Source organism: Poromitra crassiceps, assembly GCF_964638095.1.
Source record: "Poromitra crassiceps genome assembly, chromosome: 5".
Classification (NCBI taxonomy): Eukaryota; Metazoa; Chordata; class Actinopteri; order Beryciformes; family Melamphaidae; genus Poromitra; species Poromitra crassiceps.
In genome coordinates this window covers 42,358,288-42,375,943 of record NC_139642.1, presented here as the reverse complement: position 1 = coordinate 42,375,943, position 17,656 = coordinate 42,358,288, and the positions used below count along the sequence as shown (strand labels likewise).

Genomic DNA, 17,656 nt, shown 5'->3' with positions numbered 1-17,656 from the left:
ATTTACTTATTACACTCGACTGGTTGTTTTTCAGATGTGATGTGAATCTAAAGTGAGCTAAACAAGTCAGATCCACTATAAATGTTTTTCAGTAGATACTGTGATGTAGCCACAAGAAAGGTGCAATAGCTTTTCAGGGGATGCCGATGTGATGTAGCTAATCAAGAAAGATGCATTATAGATGGTGTTTCAGGAGATGTGTGATGTTGCTAGCTATAGGTTCTAAACAAGAAATATGGTTCAAATGTTTACAGTAGTTTTCCTTTCTTGCTGCACTACAATGTTACAATGCTGTGAGACAGAGCTAAACACAAAATATGCAATATTAATAGTTTTTCATGAGATACTCAGTATTTAATACGAATACGTATTACGCGTCGAGATTCCATTCCTTACAGCACCCCCTACTTAATAATAGTTCAATCAGGAGAGACTAGAGACCAAAGTATGAATAAAGTGATATTTATTACAATAAAGTGAATAATTTACTACAGAAGAATGTTGAGAATAAAGTATTGTTATTAGTCTTTGGCGGTTAGACACCGCAGGGAGATCTTGAGAGAGCAGCATCAGCCCAGATCAGCATCCAGATATATCCCCCTGCAGTGTCTAGATACTGGTGGTGCTGGTGATCTTCCTTCTGAGACTCATCATGAGACTCTTCCGACTGGAATCGGATAGGTCTGCGATGACCGGGAGGAGAAGGGGAGGAGGAGGGTGCGATCCTGACAGCAGCGGTGTTTGAGAGGCTGTATGAGACAGAAACAAGCATATTTAAGGAACCCGCCTCCAAGCAATTGGCTTACGACTGGGTTGTGGAGCAACGTGATAGGCTTATGCTGGAGGTGCGTAGGGTGAGAGGTGATGAGAGCAGTGATGTGACACTATGCAATTGGTTAACAGAGACTGGGCGGCAACCAGCTGATTGTTCATTGAAACCCGGAAATTGACAGCTTATTATGATCTTGTGAGTAGATTGAAGAGTGGAGATATAAAGTGAATTAAGGAAGTGTAAAAGATATTATAGTCTTCCTGCTTAAACTTACGTTGAGAACTACATTTCCAGCGCGGCTGCGAAAATGTGGTGGCGCATTGTGTCAAGTGTACATATAATGGCTCGGGGAACGGTCCGGCCCCCGGGCCCTTAGGTTTCTGACAATGCGGCCCCCTGAACAATTTAGTTAGTTAGCTAGAGCAGTAGTAAACAAAAAGAGTTGATGAAACACATAGGCACAGCTTTCAACGTTATGTTACGTATTGCCACAATATGCAAAGATTACATACGATGAATTTGTCTTTGTGTCAGTATGCAGCATAGCGGTCATATCAATATTCAGAAGATCAAAAGAAGATATCTAAAGACAAAATGACAAAAGTGCAAGTGCAGTCCAATATATACATGAATAGGAGGAGTGTTAGATAGGCATTAAATAGGAATTTACAGTACAATTACATTGTTGTAATTACATTACAATAGTAATAAGAGTAAACATTTCTGGTAGGAGAAGCAGCTATAATACTTTAATGTAACAAGTGTAGTCCAGCTGCTGCTACTAGTGACATATGATGCGGGGCTCATGTCAGTGGGGGGGATTCGGCTGTGCTTGGGGGGTATTGGGGAGGGGGGGGGGGGTGGTAGAATCCTTAGTAGAGGGGCCTTTTAGGCCTTGTTGATGAGGCCGATGGCAGTTGGGAAGAAGCTGTTCTTGTGGTGAGAGGTTTTGGTCTTGACAGACCTCAGGCTCTTGCCGAGGGGGAGAATTTCAAAGAGTTTGTGTCCGGGATGGGAGCTGTCAGCTGTGTCTGCACTAGACAGCCTGTGCCATGCAGAGCGACCCACAATTGACCGACCGCACTGAAACGAAAACCCCCGAAATGCACGCTCCCACAGCTGCTATACAATCAGAAACCAACAACACACAACGCCACACGCACACCACAGGCACAAAGCAGCCAGCGGGCGGCCCGGCACTTAGACAGGCTTGGAGACGAACAAGCCTTGTTTTCACAACACAGGCAGGCAGGGGGCGTGGCTTCGTCCACTGCTCAAAACAATATGACTCACCTGTCTCGCTAGATATATAGTAGTAGATTGGTGGCGTCTATAGTGCTGAATATTGCATTTAGTGGCTTTAACCAGGTGCGTCTAAAAACATTCATTTCCACAATCTGCATCCTGGGGGAGTCGTCGAAGGCAAAGGGACCGTTAAGCATAGACACCTGGTTGCTGCCAAGTACTGTACAGTACACCCACGGTCTGGTATTATCGGTTGCCAAGTCGTTTTCTTTCAGCAGGTGGATCATGTACAGAGCTTCTTCTACATCATTTAGACAGTACGGTAGTTGTTTCTGTCTGTGTTCATTTATTTACTCACTCACACTCACTCACTCACTCACTTCATTCCTTTTCCTCTTTATCAAGAACAAGCAAATGTATTTAAACTATCTTTTGTTTACTTGCCCATTATAGTACAGGAGGGTACATAGATATAACTCATCTTTGGATGAAAACACAAAGGGGTAGCAGGGTAGCTAATGCAGAAGAGAAAGACAGGGTGGTGACAGCTGCTGCCGAATCAATAGCGAACATGGTGACAATCAGTGGCTCTCCATTCCTATTCTCTGGTGGCAGCTTGTTAGCACGGATAAATCACTGCTAGTCACACATAGCAAATGGAGCAAGATGAAGGGATTGTATATCTGTCTAGCAGTCCAAGACATCTCCATAAACTGGCAAGTCGAGCTCACACGTCGAAGCGCAGTACAATATGGAGTGGACCAATCAGCACCCAGGCTCGGAGGGTCCCAGCATGGAGCGGACAGTCCAATCTTTGGAGAATCAAATTGAAGGGAAAGGGTTAAGGTGCCAAAGCCACAGAATCCAAAATTATAAATCATGGTTCTTTTAGAACTGGGTGCCAAATCCATTACCAGAGGAGAAGGTTTCCACCATTGTCTGGATTTCAAATTCTGCAGCTCCCAACCTGAACGCTGCCTCACAATGCACTGTACATTGTCTGAAGCTGATACAACTGTCCATTCAATTTAGGATCTATCCTCTTCCAAGCACAGGAAGTGGTCGGCTTGGCCAGATTGATTTGTTCTGAAATGAAAGCTTGCAAATGCAGCTGGCATGACAGGCTGCTCCCCCCTCCTTCCCTCCCTCTCTGGCCCATTCCACTGCAAAGGCAACAATCGCTATGAAATATTTATTCTTCCTGGGCTTGGAGAAGCTTTTCTTCTCTCTGGTTTCTCATCGCTGCTTCACGATTTTATTTTATTTCATGTATTTTTGTTTTTCATGGTGAGTTGGTCATTGTGAATCACATTATTGAATGGGATCAATGTGCAGACGAAGCTCTTTCAGCAAGCTATAGTGTGACCAACTCCTCATCAGTCATCACTGTACAGTAGCAGTGGTCTGTCTATCAATTTACAAAGTCAGTAACCCTGTTGTTGAATTGCCCCTGTGTTTCTGCAGTGGCTTTCAAATGTATGCAATGCACACAGTACAGTAGGTTAGTGTTTTGCATACAAACTTATGTGATCAACTGTACTGTACTGTACTGTACTGTACTGTACTGGGATAAATCCAGCTTCCCTGATATCACTTTGAATTGTCAACTCGTTACACTCCATTTCCACCTTCTAGTCTGACATTGCCCAGGGGAATTCCATTTTCCCTGACCAATCACTAGATACAGACCAACATAGTTGGTCTGTAGACCAACAAGTTCAAATACCTGGGAGTCATCCTGGACTCACAACTCTCCTTCAGGAAACAACAAAAATATGATTAATTCAGTCAAATATAACCTTGCAAACTTTAGGCAGATCAGAAACTTACTGAATGACAATGCTGCCTTAATGTTTCTGCATTCCAAGGTTTTTTCCCACTTCGACTACTGCTTAACGAGCTGGTCATTGGTCTGTAAAACAGCACTTAAGCCTCTAACTTTTAGATACACCTGTTTTGTGTTTAAATGTCTTCATGGTCTCACGCCACCTCCTCTGCGTGAGTTTCTCAAACAGAGAACCGTAGAAGGCATGACCACCAGGGCTTGCCAGAGAGGAGACTGCGAGATTCCCCGCAGGCGCACCGCCTTCAGTAACAATGTCCTAGTGGGAAAATCTGGAACAGTATCCCAGTTGCAATAAGGGAATGCCCCACATATCCAACCTTCAAAATAAACCTCAAGGAATGGCTCAAAACAAATCTTCAAGCTGAAGGCCACTCGTGCATAACCCGATCACCCCCTGATGTCAGTCAAGTTCTAGTATGACGTGGTCAGTCAAAGTCCAAGTATGACGTCTGCAATGACGTCAGATATGACGTCAGTTAATTCTCATATATATAGCAAGGGTTCTTCAACACTGCAACCATAACCAACTATAACTTTCAGCCCTCGTATATCTCTACCCTTGCACTTTATTCTTTTGTAATTTCGCACTTTTATCCCGCGCACTTTCGTTTTTAATGCACCATTATTATGTCCATTTGGCCACATTGTTGTTGTTTATATCTGCATTTTTTCTACTGTATCTGTTTTGATGTTGTATTTGATGTTATACAACAGGTAGTTCCGGCCGAGCAATTTGATTGGACAAGAGGGATCTTACGAGTGCCTATATTTCACGATAATGCACTGGCGCTTCACTGTGTGTAGGGTAGGCTATATCACTCCGCTTCACAGCTGCTCTAATCAACAAAACAAACACCAGCCACGTTACATTGAACGTCATTCAAAGCATAACCGAGAGCGCAAAGATGGATTTTTTTCCTAACATAACTTTTGACTTAAACTATGAATGCTCGTCAGAAGAGGACGAGGGGGAGCAACATTCTAATGCGGAAACCTCCAGGGGCCGGTTGCACCAACTGGTCTTAACTATGCCTGGTCGTAGCTCCTACGTCGGTCTACGCCTGTTGCACCAACACGGCTTACGTCTGGTCTTAACTATGCTGGTCGTAGCAATGCGCGTCCATGTGAATTGCCAGGGAATGCACCCTGATTGGATGATGTTGCAAAAAATGTGCATCGCGACCTGCTTGGAGCACTGAGCCACTACGCTCTCTCAGCCACTACTGTAAAACACCCTCCCTCCTCTCACCCTCCCTCCTTTCACCCTCCCTGGCTCCGGGGGAAAAATGGCAGCGATTGAGCCAGAAAGACAGTCTGAATGAAATTGAATGTAACGTTCCCAATTCTATGTACCGGTATTACATTCTAAAAAATTAACAGCAACATTTTGGAAGGCTAAGCCACACAACTAGCTCGTTGTAATCTAACATCATGCTTCAAAAGATGGAGAACTGGCTGTGTTACGACGATGAGGGTAAGGACTCAAAACGGTCTCCGCTGATAAGACACGGAGATCTCTGGCAGGTGCTACGCCTCCTCCTGACGGCTGATTAGGCTACATTTTCTGCAAAGGGAAAGCTGGGGGGACTATTTTTGTTGGCGGAGGAATAAATACAGAAATCATCTATTTTCTCAGCTTTTTGTCATTTTTTTTTTATCAGCTTTGTTTAATAGAACTGTTGTATAAAAGCAATATCACACTCAAGGTCGTGCATTGTTGGCTAATATTGGCACTGCTGTGATTATCTACGGCACTCGGCCTGCGGCCTCGTGCCTGCGACCGAATCACAGCAGTGCCAATATTAGCCAACAATGCACTCCCTCTCATGTGATATTGCTTAATTGTATGTATGTTTTTAAGCCTTGAGGACTACGGATGCAAATTAGCTTTTAGCTAAATCCGACATATTTACTGTTATCATATAGATGACTCTGTATAGGTAACTGTTCATGAATGTGTACTGTCCTGACCAAATAAACAAATAAAGTAAAAGTAAAGTAAAGTAATTGCCTGAATCTAATCGTGAGAACGTAAAGCGAAAAAAAATCTCCCGTTTGAATAAATGCCTTCAAAGCAGAGTGCATTTGGATTTCAAAGTAATTGGTACTTTTAATTGATTTAAAACAGCCTCGATAGCAGCATCGTTCTCATGTATGGCGGGCGGCATTGTTGTTATTTCTCCTCAGCACACTTGACAACCGCTTGGAAACGCTGTTAGTCCCCCTCTGCACTCATTGTCAAATTGTTCTTTAAACCAAGGTAATCGCAGAAAGAAGCAGCCATTCTCAACTCAGTAGAGTGGGCAGATTGGAAGGTCTGAGCCCAGGCAACAGTACTGTATGCAGCATAGTGTGAGCTGAACACGTTGGTTGGTTTGTACACGGGATTGATCCCTTGAGCAAAAAAGAAATAGAATTTGACAGGAAATTGACTATGTGTTACATTTAGAGATAAAGGGCAGGAACCTTGATCCTTCTTTAATGTGCCAAAATTTGAGAAGAAATGCGGGTCAGTCTGAGGCATAATTAACCCACAGTTCCAGGCTAATGGTAAACATTGACCCTCAAAGTGATGGAATGAAATTGATGCAGACACAGAAAATCGCCCTGGGTCAGCAGCCTGTCACTGGATTTCCACAGTTTGGCATTAGATCAACTAGAAATTAAACAGGCAGCGTTAGGCCTGCCAAATCCTAGAATCCAAAATATATTCTAGGATTGAGTCAAACCTGCTTTGCTGTACATAGATATACACACACACACACACACACACACACACACACACACACACACACACACACACACACACACAGAACACCAATCAGGTAAAACATTAGTGCATTCCACAGTAAATAATATAGATAAAATAGTATGCATAATATCCAATAATATTGCAATGGAGTAGGCTGCTCTGTTCAGACTCAAAGTCAAACTCATTTGAGTGTAGGCACCCTTCATCTGTGAAATTGTGTGTGAAATGTCTTCTTTTTTTAATCTCACACTTAAAACTAACAAGCTACTGTAGCTATGGTAACAAGTTTACCATTTTTAATCGCAGAGACATGTTTGATAGGGTATCTGTTGGGGCAAAGATTAATATCCTAACTAACACCTTAAAAATGTTCTACTTTGTTAGACTGAGCAGGATTGTCTGTTGTGTGCTGTTGCAGATCTAGGTGCCTTCAGTGGGAAGACCAGAGGTGGGGTGTCTGTGCGCGAGGGCCAGGGTGTGGTGCTCATGTGCACGCCTCCCCCTCATTCACCAGGTAAGAGGGAACACCTACACTCACGACCATGCACCAGAAAAACACTACCGGTACTTTGATACTGTTGCTTCTCTGCAACTGAGAATTTCAGTAAACTCATCACTATTCTTCCCCATTCCTGTAACATATTGTCGTTATTATTCTATCAAGGCGGTTGATTGATTGTTTACTATTATTATTATTATTATTACTGGCATTGATTTTGATGGTTAATTTTTATGTCCGTCCATCCTCTATCCATCCATCCGTGCTGTTGGAATTATGAGTGTGTTAAGCTATGGGGACACAACAGAGCCAACACAGATTCTCAGAGATCAAATTTGCTGGATCATTAGAAGTGAATAGAAATATTACACAGCCAATTATTTCGCATAGGCAGAGAAGCACACACTTCCCTTTTAATGGCATATCTTGAATATCCCTTTCTGCAGTTGTCCGCTAATGTAAGCTCTTATGTGAGCCATGAATCATCCCGGGTTTCTGTTTGCATCAGCTCTGTCGTACAGGGCTGCACTGCTCCCGTGGGAACGTTTGCCAACTGCTCTTCAGCACCAGCTCCCATTCCTGGATGCCATTTTGCATGACATGGTAGCAAGTAGAAAATCAGTGACAGGATGGCTGGCTGGAAATAAACAAATAAATAAAATACAGACACGCTCACAATTAAGCGTCGCTGATTGACAAATTAAAGTGTAGTGCAATTGATTTGCATCTAAGGCTCTCCATTAATCTGGGCACAGGTGTTGCCTGTGCTCCAGGTGCATGCAATCGTTTCATCATGCTTACTACAGGACAAGCTGCTGCACACACACAGCCTTTTCTTTTTAAGCAAGGCTTTCCTTTGAATGGTTACCAGTGTGACTGACATGAAATTAGAATCGAACATAGGCAGGGGTTGTGAGGTTGTGGAATGAGATCAGCGACGTGCCAATAGTGATTTTCTGTCGTTAAAAGTTTTGTTACAGTCTTGTGGCATACACACACACACATAAACACATACAGTACAAGCGGCAAACATGGACCAAGGTTTCAGCCACAGTGACATGAGACCCTCATGTTATATGGCTTGTCTGATGAAGTGGATCAATACAGAATGCATAGACGTATAAATCACTCAGCTGTACCTTTGACATGCAATTCAGAACAAATAACCTCAATATCCAAAGTCTCTTCTAAGAGCTGCTTGCATTTTGGTTTAATGAGGAAGTTCAGATCAGTTGTCTTGATTATCTGCATTTGAGCCATCCTTTACCAGGAACCTTCCTAGAACTAGGAGCTTTGGGAAGCCACAAACAAGTAATTATAACAGAGGCTGACACATCACCACTTATGGGCCCCAGAGGTTTTTTGTTTGGTTTTGCAAACAATGGAAGACCAGAAATGAAAGATCTACAAAATGATGTATCTTGGAATTGTTGAATGCTGTGAAACACTTTTGAGAAAATGCCATTGAAAGTTTTGCAATGTTTTCCTCGTCCTTTCCTATTTCTGTGGCAGCAATGCATTTAGAACAGTAGAGAGAAAAATATCAGCCCTTGACAAACACATCCTTGATTAATAGAGATATCAAATCTGAATACATGGATAGAATAATGAGTGAATGTTTGGCCGGGCGTCCATACAGGCACGATTGGTTGTGTCTGCGGGTGGGAAGCCGGATTAGGGGAATGTTTCCTGGTTGCTGCACTAGCACCTCCTCTGGTTGGTTGGGGCGCATGTTCAGGGTGGAGGGGAACTGGTGGGAAAAATGTGATCCTCCCACGTGTTATGTCCTGCCAGTGAAGCTCAATGGGAGAAAAGTCAGTGGGGAAAAGAATAATGAGTGAATGTGATTTGCACTGTAATCGTAATTTCAAAAAGAAAACACAATTGTTAATTTTTAATAGCCTAATCATCCCCACCAGTAAAACTATGAAACATTTACCCTACAATCGTTATTTTATACTACTGTTTCATTTTGCCTGTTTATCTGTACAATAAACCATTGACAGGGCCGGATACGCCACCATGGCTTCTGATTGGTTTTTGGACACCATGGCAATATAAAGTTAACATCAGTAAACATCACTGAATTTAATATAATAATCTAAAACTATTTTAATTATTTTAAATAGTGTATGCGTAGTTCAGTGTATGTAGTTCAGAATAGCTAAATTTCTTAAACACTGACTTTTATTAACCCATTGATACCTGATGCAGCATTTGTGTGTGTATCCCTTTAAGACCGCGAACCGCATGATGCGGTTCGTGGTCTTAAAGGGATACACACACAAATGAGGGATATACACGCAAATGCTGCATCAGGTATCAATGGGTTAATAAAGGCAAGTTTTTTTTGTCATTCGCCTTTTTAACCTGGGTGAAATATGATCCCAATAATAATAAGTGATGTTTTGTCATTTGTGGATTATTACCTTGTTGGAATATTTACTCCTGAGTGAAAAGCCAGCTCTCTCTGTTCCGCGTCCTGCATGTTCAATGGGCTGTTGAGCCTTTTTTTATATTATGGTATTTGTTTACAGATTGTGATCACGCAGTAAAGGCAAGCTGATAATTTATATAGTCAACGTTGCTTTTCTGACAAAATTGAAAAATGACCTCCAACACCTGAAGTAATAAAAAAAAAGTGCCCTAGTCATAAAATCTGCTGGTGTGATGAATGCCTTGGTGAGTTGGAGCGTGTCAACAATTGAAATTCATACTGTATATAGGATATTAAACAATGTTGGGGTTAAATGGGTTGTGGGAGGATTCGGAGACATTAAAATGCCACTTAAATTAGATAGGTTTCATAAGTGAAAATAATTAGGAGTCACTGAGATGTAAACAGTTTATTACTTTCCATTTCATGGCTTTGAACCCATGTGATCACGTTTTATGTGTGTCTTTGGTAAACAATCTTATAGTTTATGAAGTTACGGTATTGTGACCTGTGATATGTTAAAATGATTGCAAATGATATTGATCCTTTAAATTACTTAAAAACAGTCAAATATTTTTAGTATTAATATGTATTGTCTACTGTGTGATTAAACTATACAGAGAGTGAGATGCACATGATTGAGCAGGGAAAGAGGCTGTTCAATGGGCTACAATCAGCCTACTGTAGTTTGTGTGGTATCTCAAACTCTGGATTATTAACCCTGTTCTTTGTTATTTCTTGTTCCTAAACCAGTACTTCCTTCTCCTTAGTGCAACCAGCAGTATTTAATAGTTCTCGAGATCAAGGAGATAATGTTGCCTTTGCTAATTCATCTGTTGACATTCAGCAGCACTATCCATCTGCCGGCCCGTGGGCCAACTCCAGCCCGCCAATCAAGTGACACCAGCGGCTGATCAGTTCTGTTTACAAATAAATGAATAGTAAACATGTTGGGCTCTATCGTTGCAGCCGCGCAGTTTCTAGGCCGAACGCCAGCCGCAGCGCAAAGCAGTGGGCGTGGAAAGGCGCACTTGATATCTTGGTATCGGCGCTAAACTCAGCCTCAACCATTATAACCACGCCTTTTAAGCGTAAAATTATGCATTGTCCGCTCATTGGAGAATTGCAGGGAAGAGACACACGCTTGCCTTTTAAGCTCCAATTCCTGGACAAATCCGGTAAAACCAGACAAAGCCAAGGGCTCCGCCGCCCCCCCCTCCCTTCATCCGGTCTGTCTATCTCCATATATAGGCTATTATTCCATATTATTATGCTTCTCAAACCAATAACTGCAGTTAAAATACTGCAAGCATGTAAATACGCTACACTATAGCAAGACCAAAGTGAAAATAATTTCTAAATGCATCTGATAGAAAAAAATATTGCCTATGGCTGGATGTCATGAGATTAGATGGCCAGAATGATATCGTTTTATCTCTCCTCCCCCACTGCACGATGCAACATCCTCTGAATGACACCTATCACTTTTACTGGATCTGATAACTTAATTCTATTTAATTTACAGGATTTTATTATTGAGTAATAGTATTTTATTTGGCCTATATATGCGTCCCCCCCACCCCCTGCCCACAGGCTCTGACAAATATGTTCATTCTCAATAAAATCTTCAGTAATCAATCAGAGGGGCTTTAAAAGCCAGATTGGCAGCAGCTGGCGCAGTGTGATCAATATGGCAGACCAAAACCGATCCACTAAATTCACAGCTGAGGAGAAGATGGTGCTGGCGAATCAGGTGATATATCTGTCCACCATTCATTTTGAATAGCTACAAAACAACTCTTTACTTAAGTTGTTTATTCATCTATCCATTCAGGTTCAAATGTACCATCGCGCACTGTTTGGGGAGGAGAATTACCCCGCCGACGCCCCGCGCCCAGTCCTGGACCGCCTGAGTGAGCCGCCCCAGGTGGCCGTCTATGCGCTGCGCTTGTTCAGCACCTCGGACAGCTCCGCTGCCACAGACGGGGGAAACATTTGGAAATAATTATAACTTTCTATGCTTTGCACACAGAAAAAATAAATACAACAGACAATTCTGTAATGAATAGCTGTAATGAAGAGTGGGGTTTGAAGAAGCGCTACACAACAGTTGATCCAGTTTCTCTCTCTCTTTCTTTCTCTCTCCCTTTCTCTCACATTAAACGATATACATGCCTATAATGTCAATTATCTGAATGAAATAATAATACATATTAATTAGGAATATTAGTAATATTAGTAGCCTAGCTAATTTCGGGGGGGGGGGGGGGGGTAATAAAACGTAGAGCTATATTACACATAAATGGGGATTATTATGATAGCCTAAACTAAATTTATGAAACTGCATTACAGCTTCACCCAAAAAGCCTGAGAAGGGTTGCAATCTTATATTCTATTGTATTCTAAAGTATTTTTTTCTATATATTGTATTCTCCATTCACTTTCCTGTCCCCGGTGCACAGAATCCTGCTTTAGGCCAGCTTTTCAAAAGCGCAAAGCGCTAAAAGTCGGCCAGGTCGGAAGATGGCTGGAAGATAGTAGTACGCCGGTATTTAGCGCCGCCACGCCCACTTCGGCGCATTCAGGGACTCCGCCACGCCCATTCGGCCTAAAGCGCATTTGGCAGCCTAAAGCCTATTGCTATTTTCCCGAAACAGGCGCAAGGCACGTTTTTTTGCGTTTAAGGCCCGTTTTAGCGCCGAAGGCCTGTGGGAGAATAGGGACCGTTGTGCCCATCAGCGATACATCCAGCTTTGGGTCAGTCCCATTCATTGTAAATGTCGCCCCCTAGTGGTACAAAGTCAACGTTACAGTGTGACTAACTAACGAACGGACGGACGGAGACTGATCCATAGTCCCCTCCCTTTGGTGGGGAACATCTATCTATACTATAATTCCAGGACCTGTCTGTTTGTCTGTATGTCTGTCAGATCAACTTTAAACTTGGGGATTGTGCTTAGGGGGAGCTGACGGAGTGCAGTGCCGAATTGCATGCAATTTGGGCATGTGCATGTTGTGTTGCCTACTGGCACACAAAAAGTGTTTCATCTCGAGAACCGTTCATCCGATCGACTTCAAACTTGGCAGGTGCGCTGCTGGAAACCCCATGGCTGATGCCAGTTTTCTCTCTCTTTCTCTCTGCCTGTCTCAGTGCTTCCCACACAGTGCCCTCTCATGCCCTGCCTTCCCTCCCTCCGCTGCCTGAGAGCAGGGACTGCAAGATAGGGTCCACTTGTAGTTGTTACCGGTGTACGCCGAAACTGACCCGGGCGTGCGGCGTCAGCACTTAATATTAAAACGGGCTACACCGCGGCGTGCATAACCAGTGCAGCGGTATATATTGATATGCAAATTATTGGATGACATCATCTGGCAACTGCTAGTGACTTTTGTGAGCAGCCAATACCTACTTTTCTTGGAAAAGAGTGGCGATATGCAAACACAAAGAAGTGCTCCTGTGCTTTGCCAGAATACATTTGCTTCAAATATGTGTTTACTTTTGGGGCTACATCACAGCTTGTGTTGCAAGTCCCTCCTGTGGGGTCCTTTATTATTACATATTAAATCCCCTACAGGTGGTTGCATGTGCGTGACTTATTTTAATGTGGAGAGACTGGTGCACAAACAGCCACCTTGACAGACAGACCTGTGGCCAACGGCATGGATTCCATATCAGTTGGAGGTCCCCCCCCTGCTGCAGCCTTCTTCCACCTTCATAGCCGTTGCAGCGATCCAAAGACTAGCTGGACACCATCCTCCGCCTGCTCCGTTGTTGAGGTCTTTCTAACATCCATGTCTTTGACGGTGGGAGGAAACCAATGCGAACACAGGGAAAACATGCTGCGCAGACTCACCACAGAAAGGACCTGGGCCAGACCGAGGTTGTTGCTGCGAGGCGACAGTGCTAACACAGTGGTCGCGGTGTGTCGTGGTGGTCACACACACAGACAGACACACACGTTGGCCCCCAGCACTTTACATCCCTGGCCCACATTCATTTTAAGTGCAGCTGGTGTGATCCCATCGCAAGATGGTCTCTAGTCATATTTTGGTTGAGAATTGCGGGCAATTTACTGTTGGGTTTTTTCCTGGAAAACCACATGTTATTTTGTTCCAAGCAATTGTGTGATCCTTCCATTTTCTGTCATTTGATTTGTATCTCAGCATGCATCACAAAGAATACTAAATTCAAAGCACATCTGTGCGGTCACGTCTGCCAGGGAGAGGCAGTTTTTATCCAACACTATCCCACACTGTTTTGTCATGAATAAAATAAAAAAGACTCGATAAAAAAATACTTGATAATCTTTAAGCAATAATTAGATATAAATATTTATAAAGGCTAAATTGATCCATTATTTCTCAGTGGGAAAGGTATATAGTAGTAGGATAATAGGATAATAATCGTGTTCTTTCATAACATGTGACCACAGTAACCACCTTGGGTCCGTAATAATTATTTGCCATGCTTTGTCACAAACTCCTACAGCTTTCGACATTCAAAATGTGTGTGTATTTAGTCTGCATGCAGTGTATTCAGCAACTACCATTGTGGTGGAAAATGAGAGTTTCGGGGTGTTTGGCTACATGTCGTGTAGTAGAGGTAAAAGCGGAGACCCGGGTTCAATTCCCGGCAGCGGGACCTCCGGCTTGGTCAGAGGTTCACTTCCTACAGACACAATAATTGGCTGTGTCTGCAGGTGGGAAGCCGGTGGGGTATGCGTCCTGGTCACTGCAATAGCGCCTCCCCTGGTCGCCCGAGGCGCCTGTTCAGAGGGGAGGGGAACTGGGGGGAATAGTGTGATCCTCCCACGCGCTACGTCCTGCAGGTGAAACTCCTCGCTGTCAGGTGAAAAGAAGTTGCTGGCGACTGCACATGTATTGGAGGAAGCATGTGCTGATCTACAACTCTCCCCAGATCGGCAGAGGGGATGGAGCAACAACCGGGGGAGACAGCAGGGGGAATTGGCCAAGTACAATTGGGGAGAAAATGGGAGACAAATCTGGGGGGGAGAAATAGTGTCTACAGTCTACATTTTAGAGGAAAAGTACAAGGCAAAAATTGACAAATTAATTACATTTTGTGCCAAGCTTGCTATTGGATACATTGGACACAGCAAAAACAGCAGCTAAAGCATGGATCATTTGCTAGCCTCCTGGTTACTGTATGTACACAATATACAGTAGAAGTACATAATATTCCCACTACGGAGCAATAGATTATCAGTGGCTCATTAATCAAAGTGGGCTTGGAATTTATTAGTCATGCAAAGAAGATCAGTAGCCCAATTTTTCTTTAAAGCACAGTTTTAACAATTCTGAGCCTGATACAGTACATCACCTATACAGTACAAATCGTTTTCATGGCCCATATGTTGCATACAGCATCTGAGGTTTTTGGACCTTTATGGACCAGGTAATTGATAAATTATCAATTACCTGGTCCATAAAGGTCCAAAAATTAACCATCAGTATCATTGATAATGATGGTTAATTACCTATCATGTTAATTATCTATCATTTTGATGTATACTGGGTCTCATAACAATTTGTGTTGCGAGGTACACCCTTTACTGTATTTATCCCTTCAGACTGCAGTCTCTCAGCTATAAACAGCATAATAACTCTGGCATAGAGAGGACCATAGGTAGAAATCACACTTTTGAAGCCCTGAATTCAAATTAATATACACATACAATACAGTATGTCTTATCTTATGAAAAACAAACTTTTTTTTTTATCTTTGATCTGAGACTGTGTCCATACTTGACTTTTTTATCCCCCATTACCTCATTATCCCCACTTACTGTGACCTTTGATGAATAATAACAAAACCTCAAAAACTTTGTCATAATACTGTATAACATTGCCTTCCTCACCTCAAGTGGTTCTTTGCATCTGCATCATCATTTAAATCTTTTACTATACACCCTCTGGCATTAACCATTACATAATCTATAGCGAAAAGATAAAATGATCAAAGCTTCAGCCAAACAGCCCCCGTAGACTGTTATGTTTGTTTATTTCCCACTATTAATTGGAAAATTGATTAATTTTATTATCCATCCTTAACTCCAAATATTGGGATCAACAGTGACGGCGGCTCTGCAATAATGTAGATTACTTTTTCAGCCATTGCTTTGGCTTTCTCATCTACAAGATGACAAGATCAATATTAATCAGTTTTCACATAAAAATTATTATATCATTATTGTAATTACTCTAAGAGATCATCTGGGCCAATCATATTACAGTGATGAATGCAATTGAAAACGCTTTATTAACATCAATCCAGAATCTCCCCTAAATGCTGAAGAGAGGGATTTAATCTACAGTGCATGCTGTATTGATGGGAATTTTGTTATCCTGTGAAACACAGTTTGCATCAAGAAGCAAAAGTGTCATGGTGTGACTGTGATCACTCAGAATTGTTATTTCAGCACTGGGATTTGTGTATTGCTCTAAGGGATGATTGGCCCTAAACAGTCTACTACTGTGTACAACAGCTTTAGCGGCTTTAGCTCAGGAGGTAGAGCGGGTCGGCCAATGACACAAGGGTTGGCGGTTCGATCCCCGCTCCCTCCCAGCTGCCGTCGTTGTGTCCTTGGGCAAGACACCTAACCCTCCTTGCTCCCGATGGTGTGTAGGCACCCTGCGTGGCAGCCTGCCGCCATCGGTGTATGAATGGGTGAATGTAGACTACCTACTGATTGTAAAGCGCTTAGGATAAAAGCGCTATATAAATGCAGGCCATTTACCATTTACCATTTACAACAAAAGTGAGTGAAATGTGTCAGTATTTAATAATTACCTATTCGGAGAACGTTTGTAAGCACAGCGAATTACAGTATGTTACCACACAGTCACCTTCATTTTAGCCTCTGGGGTTATTGTTTTTGCCCTCTTCTAAGACTTCTTGGTGAATAATTAATTCATTAATTCATCTATTTATTTATTTATTCATGTATTTATTTAATTGATCAGGGACACATGCACATTAATGAACATTTACATGAAATGTAAATATGCCAGATTATAGACGCTAATTTACATTATGGTCCATGTTGCAGGTTGATGTTACAATAAAGCAATAAAACACAGTAGAAAACAAGGCTCAAGGCTGAACCAGGGAGCCAGGCGATGCACCCTTTGTGTGTATACACACACTGGATGACAGGTCTAATCAACGGGGGTCAAAGGTGATTCGCCATATAAATTAACAAGTTGGTCCAAAACGTTTAAGCCCAAATCAATTCCAACACCAGGTCCAAAGGGGGTTGAGACCAAGACGAGCTCAAATTCATTCATCCATTCATTCAGTCAAATCCAAGCCAAAATAGAGGCCAAGACAAGTCCAAGAAGTCAGAAGTGATTTCAAGACTGGACTCAAGTACTACTGCCGTGCATTGTTCTCATCTTTATGCTCTCTGCTTGCTTTTACAGAGATCGTCTACAGCTGGGTGTTCAATGAGTTCCCCTCATTCGTTGCTGAGGACAGCCGGCGTTTCATCTCCCAGGAAACTGGGAACCTGTACATCTCCAAAGTGCAACCTTCAGATGTGGGCAGTTACATCTGTCTTGTGAAGAACATGGCGACCAATGCCAGGGTCCTGAGCCCGCCCACGCCTCTGACGCTGAAAACCGATGGTAAGGCTCACAAACATACTGCTCCACTGCTTGTAGATGATGGCTCCTTATTTGGATAAATGGATAAATTATTCAGATCAAAGCTAATGGTCCTCATTGGCTAAACCTTACAGATTTGCCTTGCCGAAAGAATCACAGAATGTCCTTTCTTTGCATTTAAGCATAAAAATGTATTTTGATTTCCAATACCGTTCTTCCCAGCTCTGAATTTGCTCAGTGCAGATGAAAATCTAAAAGCAGATTTTATATTCTGCTCATGCTTTTGATGCTTGTAATGTGTCTGGAAAAATGTGAGTTCAGATACAGTGGCGCAGTCTTCTGCTGCTTTCCAATGAACCTCATGCTAAGGCGAAATGTTATGAATTCCATACACACTGACAATAGATAGTGAGTATTGAGCAATGCTTTAACATGAGTGTGGGGAGCTTTCTTCACTCGCACTATGTGCTTTGGTGAAA

The 17,656-nt window shown here is 42.6% G+C and overlaps 1 protein-coding gene across 1 annotated transcript in view; it reads left to right on the top strand.

Annotated features, from left to right (window-relative positions):
• Positions 1 to 17,656, top strand: part of cntn5 (contactin 5) — a 179,539-nt gene that overhangs the window by 94,909 nt on the left and 66,974 nt on the right. The window contains exons 6-7 of the mRNA XM_083637132.1: positions 7,034 to 7,129; positions 16,995 to 17,198. Coding sequence (XP_083493258.1) covers positions 7,034 to 7,129; positions 16,995 to 17,198 — 300 coding nt within the window. The remainder of the gene's footprint in view (positions 1 to 7,033; positions 7,130 to 16,994; positions 17,199 to 17,656) is intronic.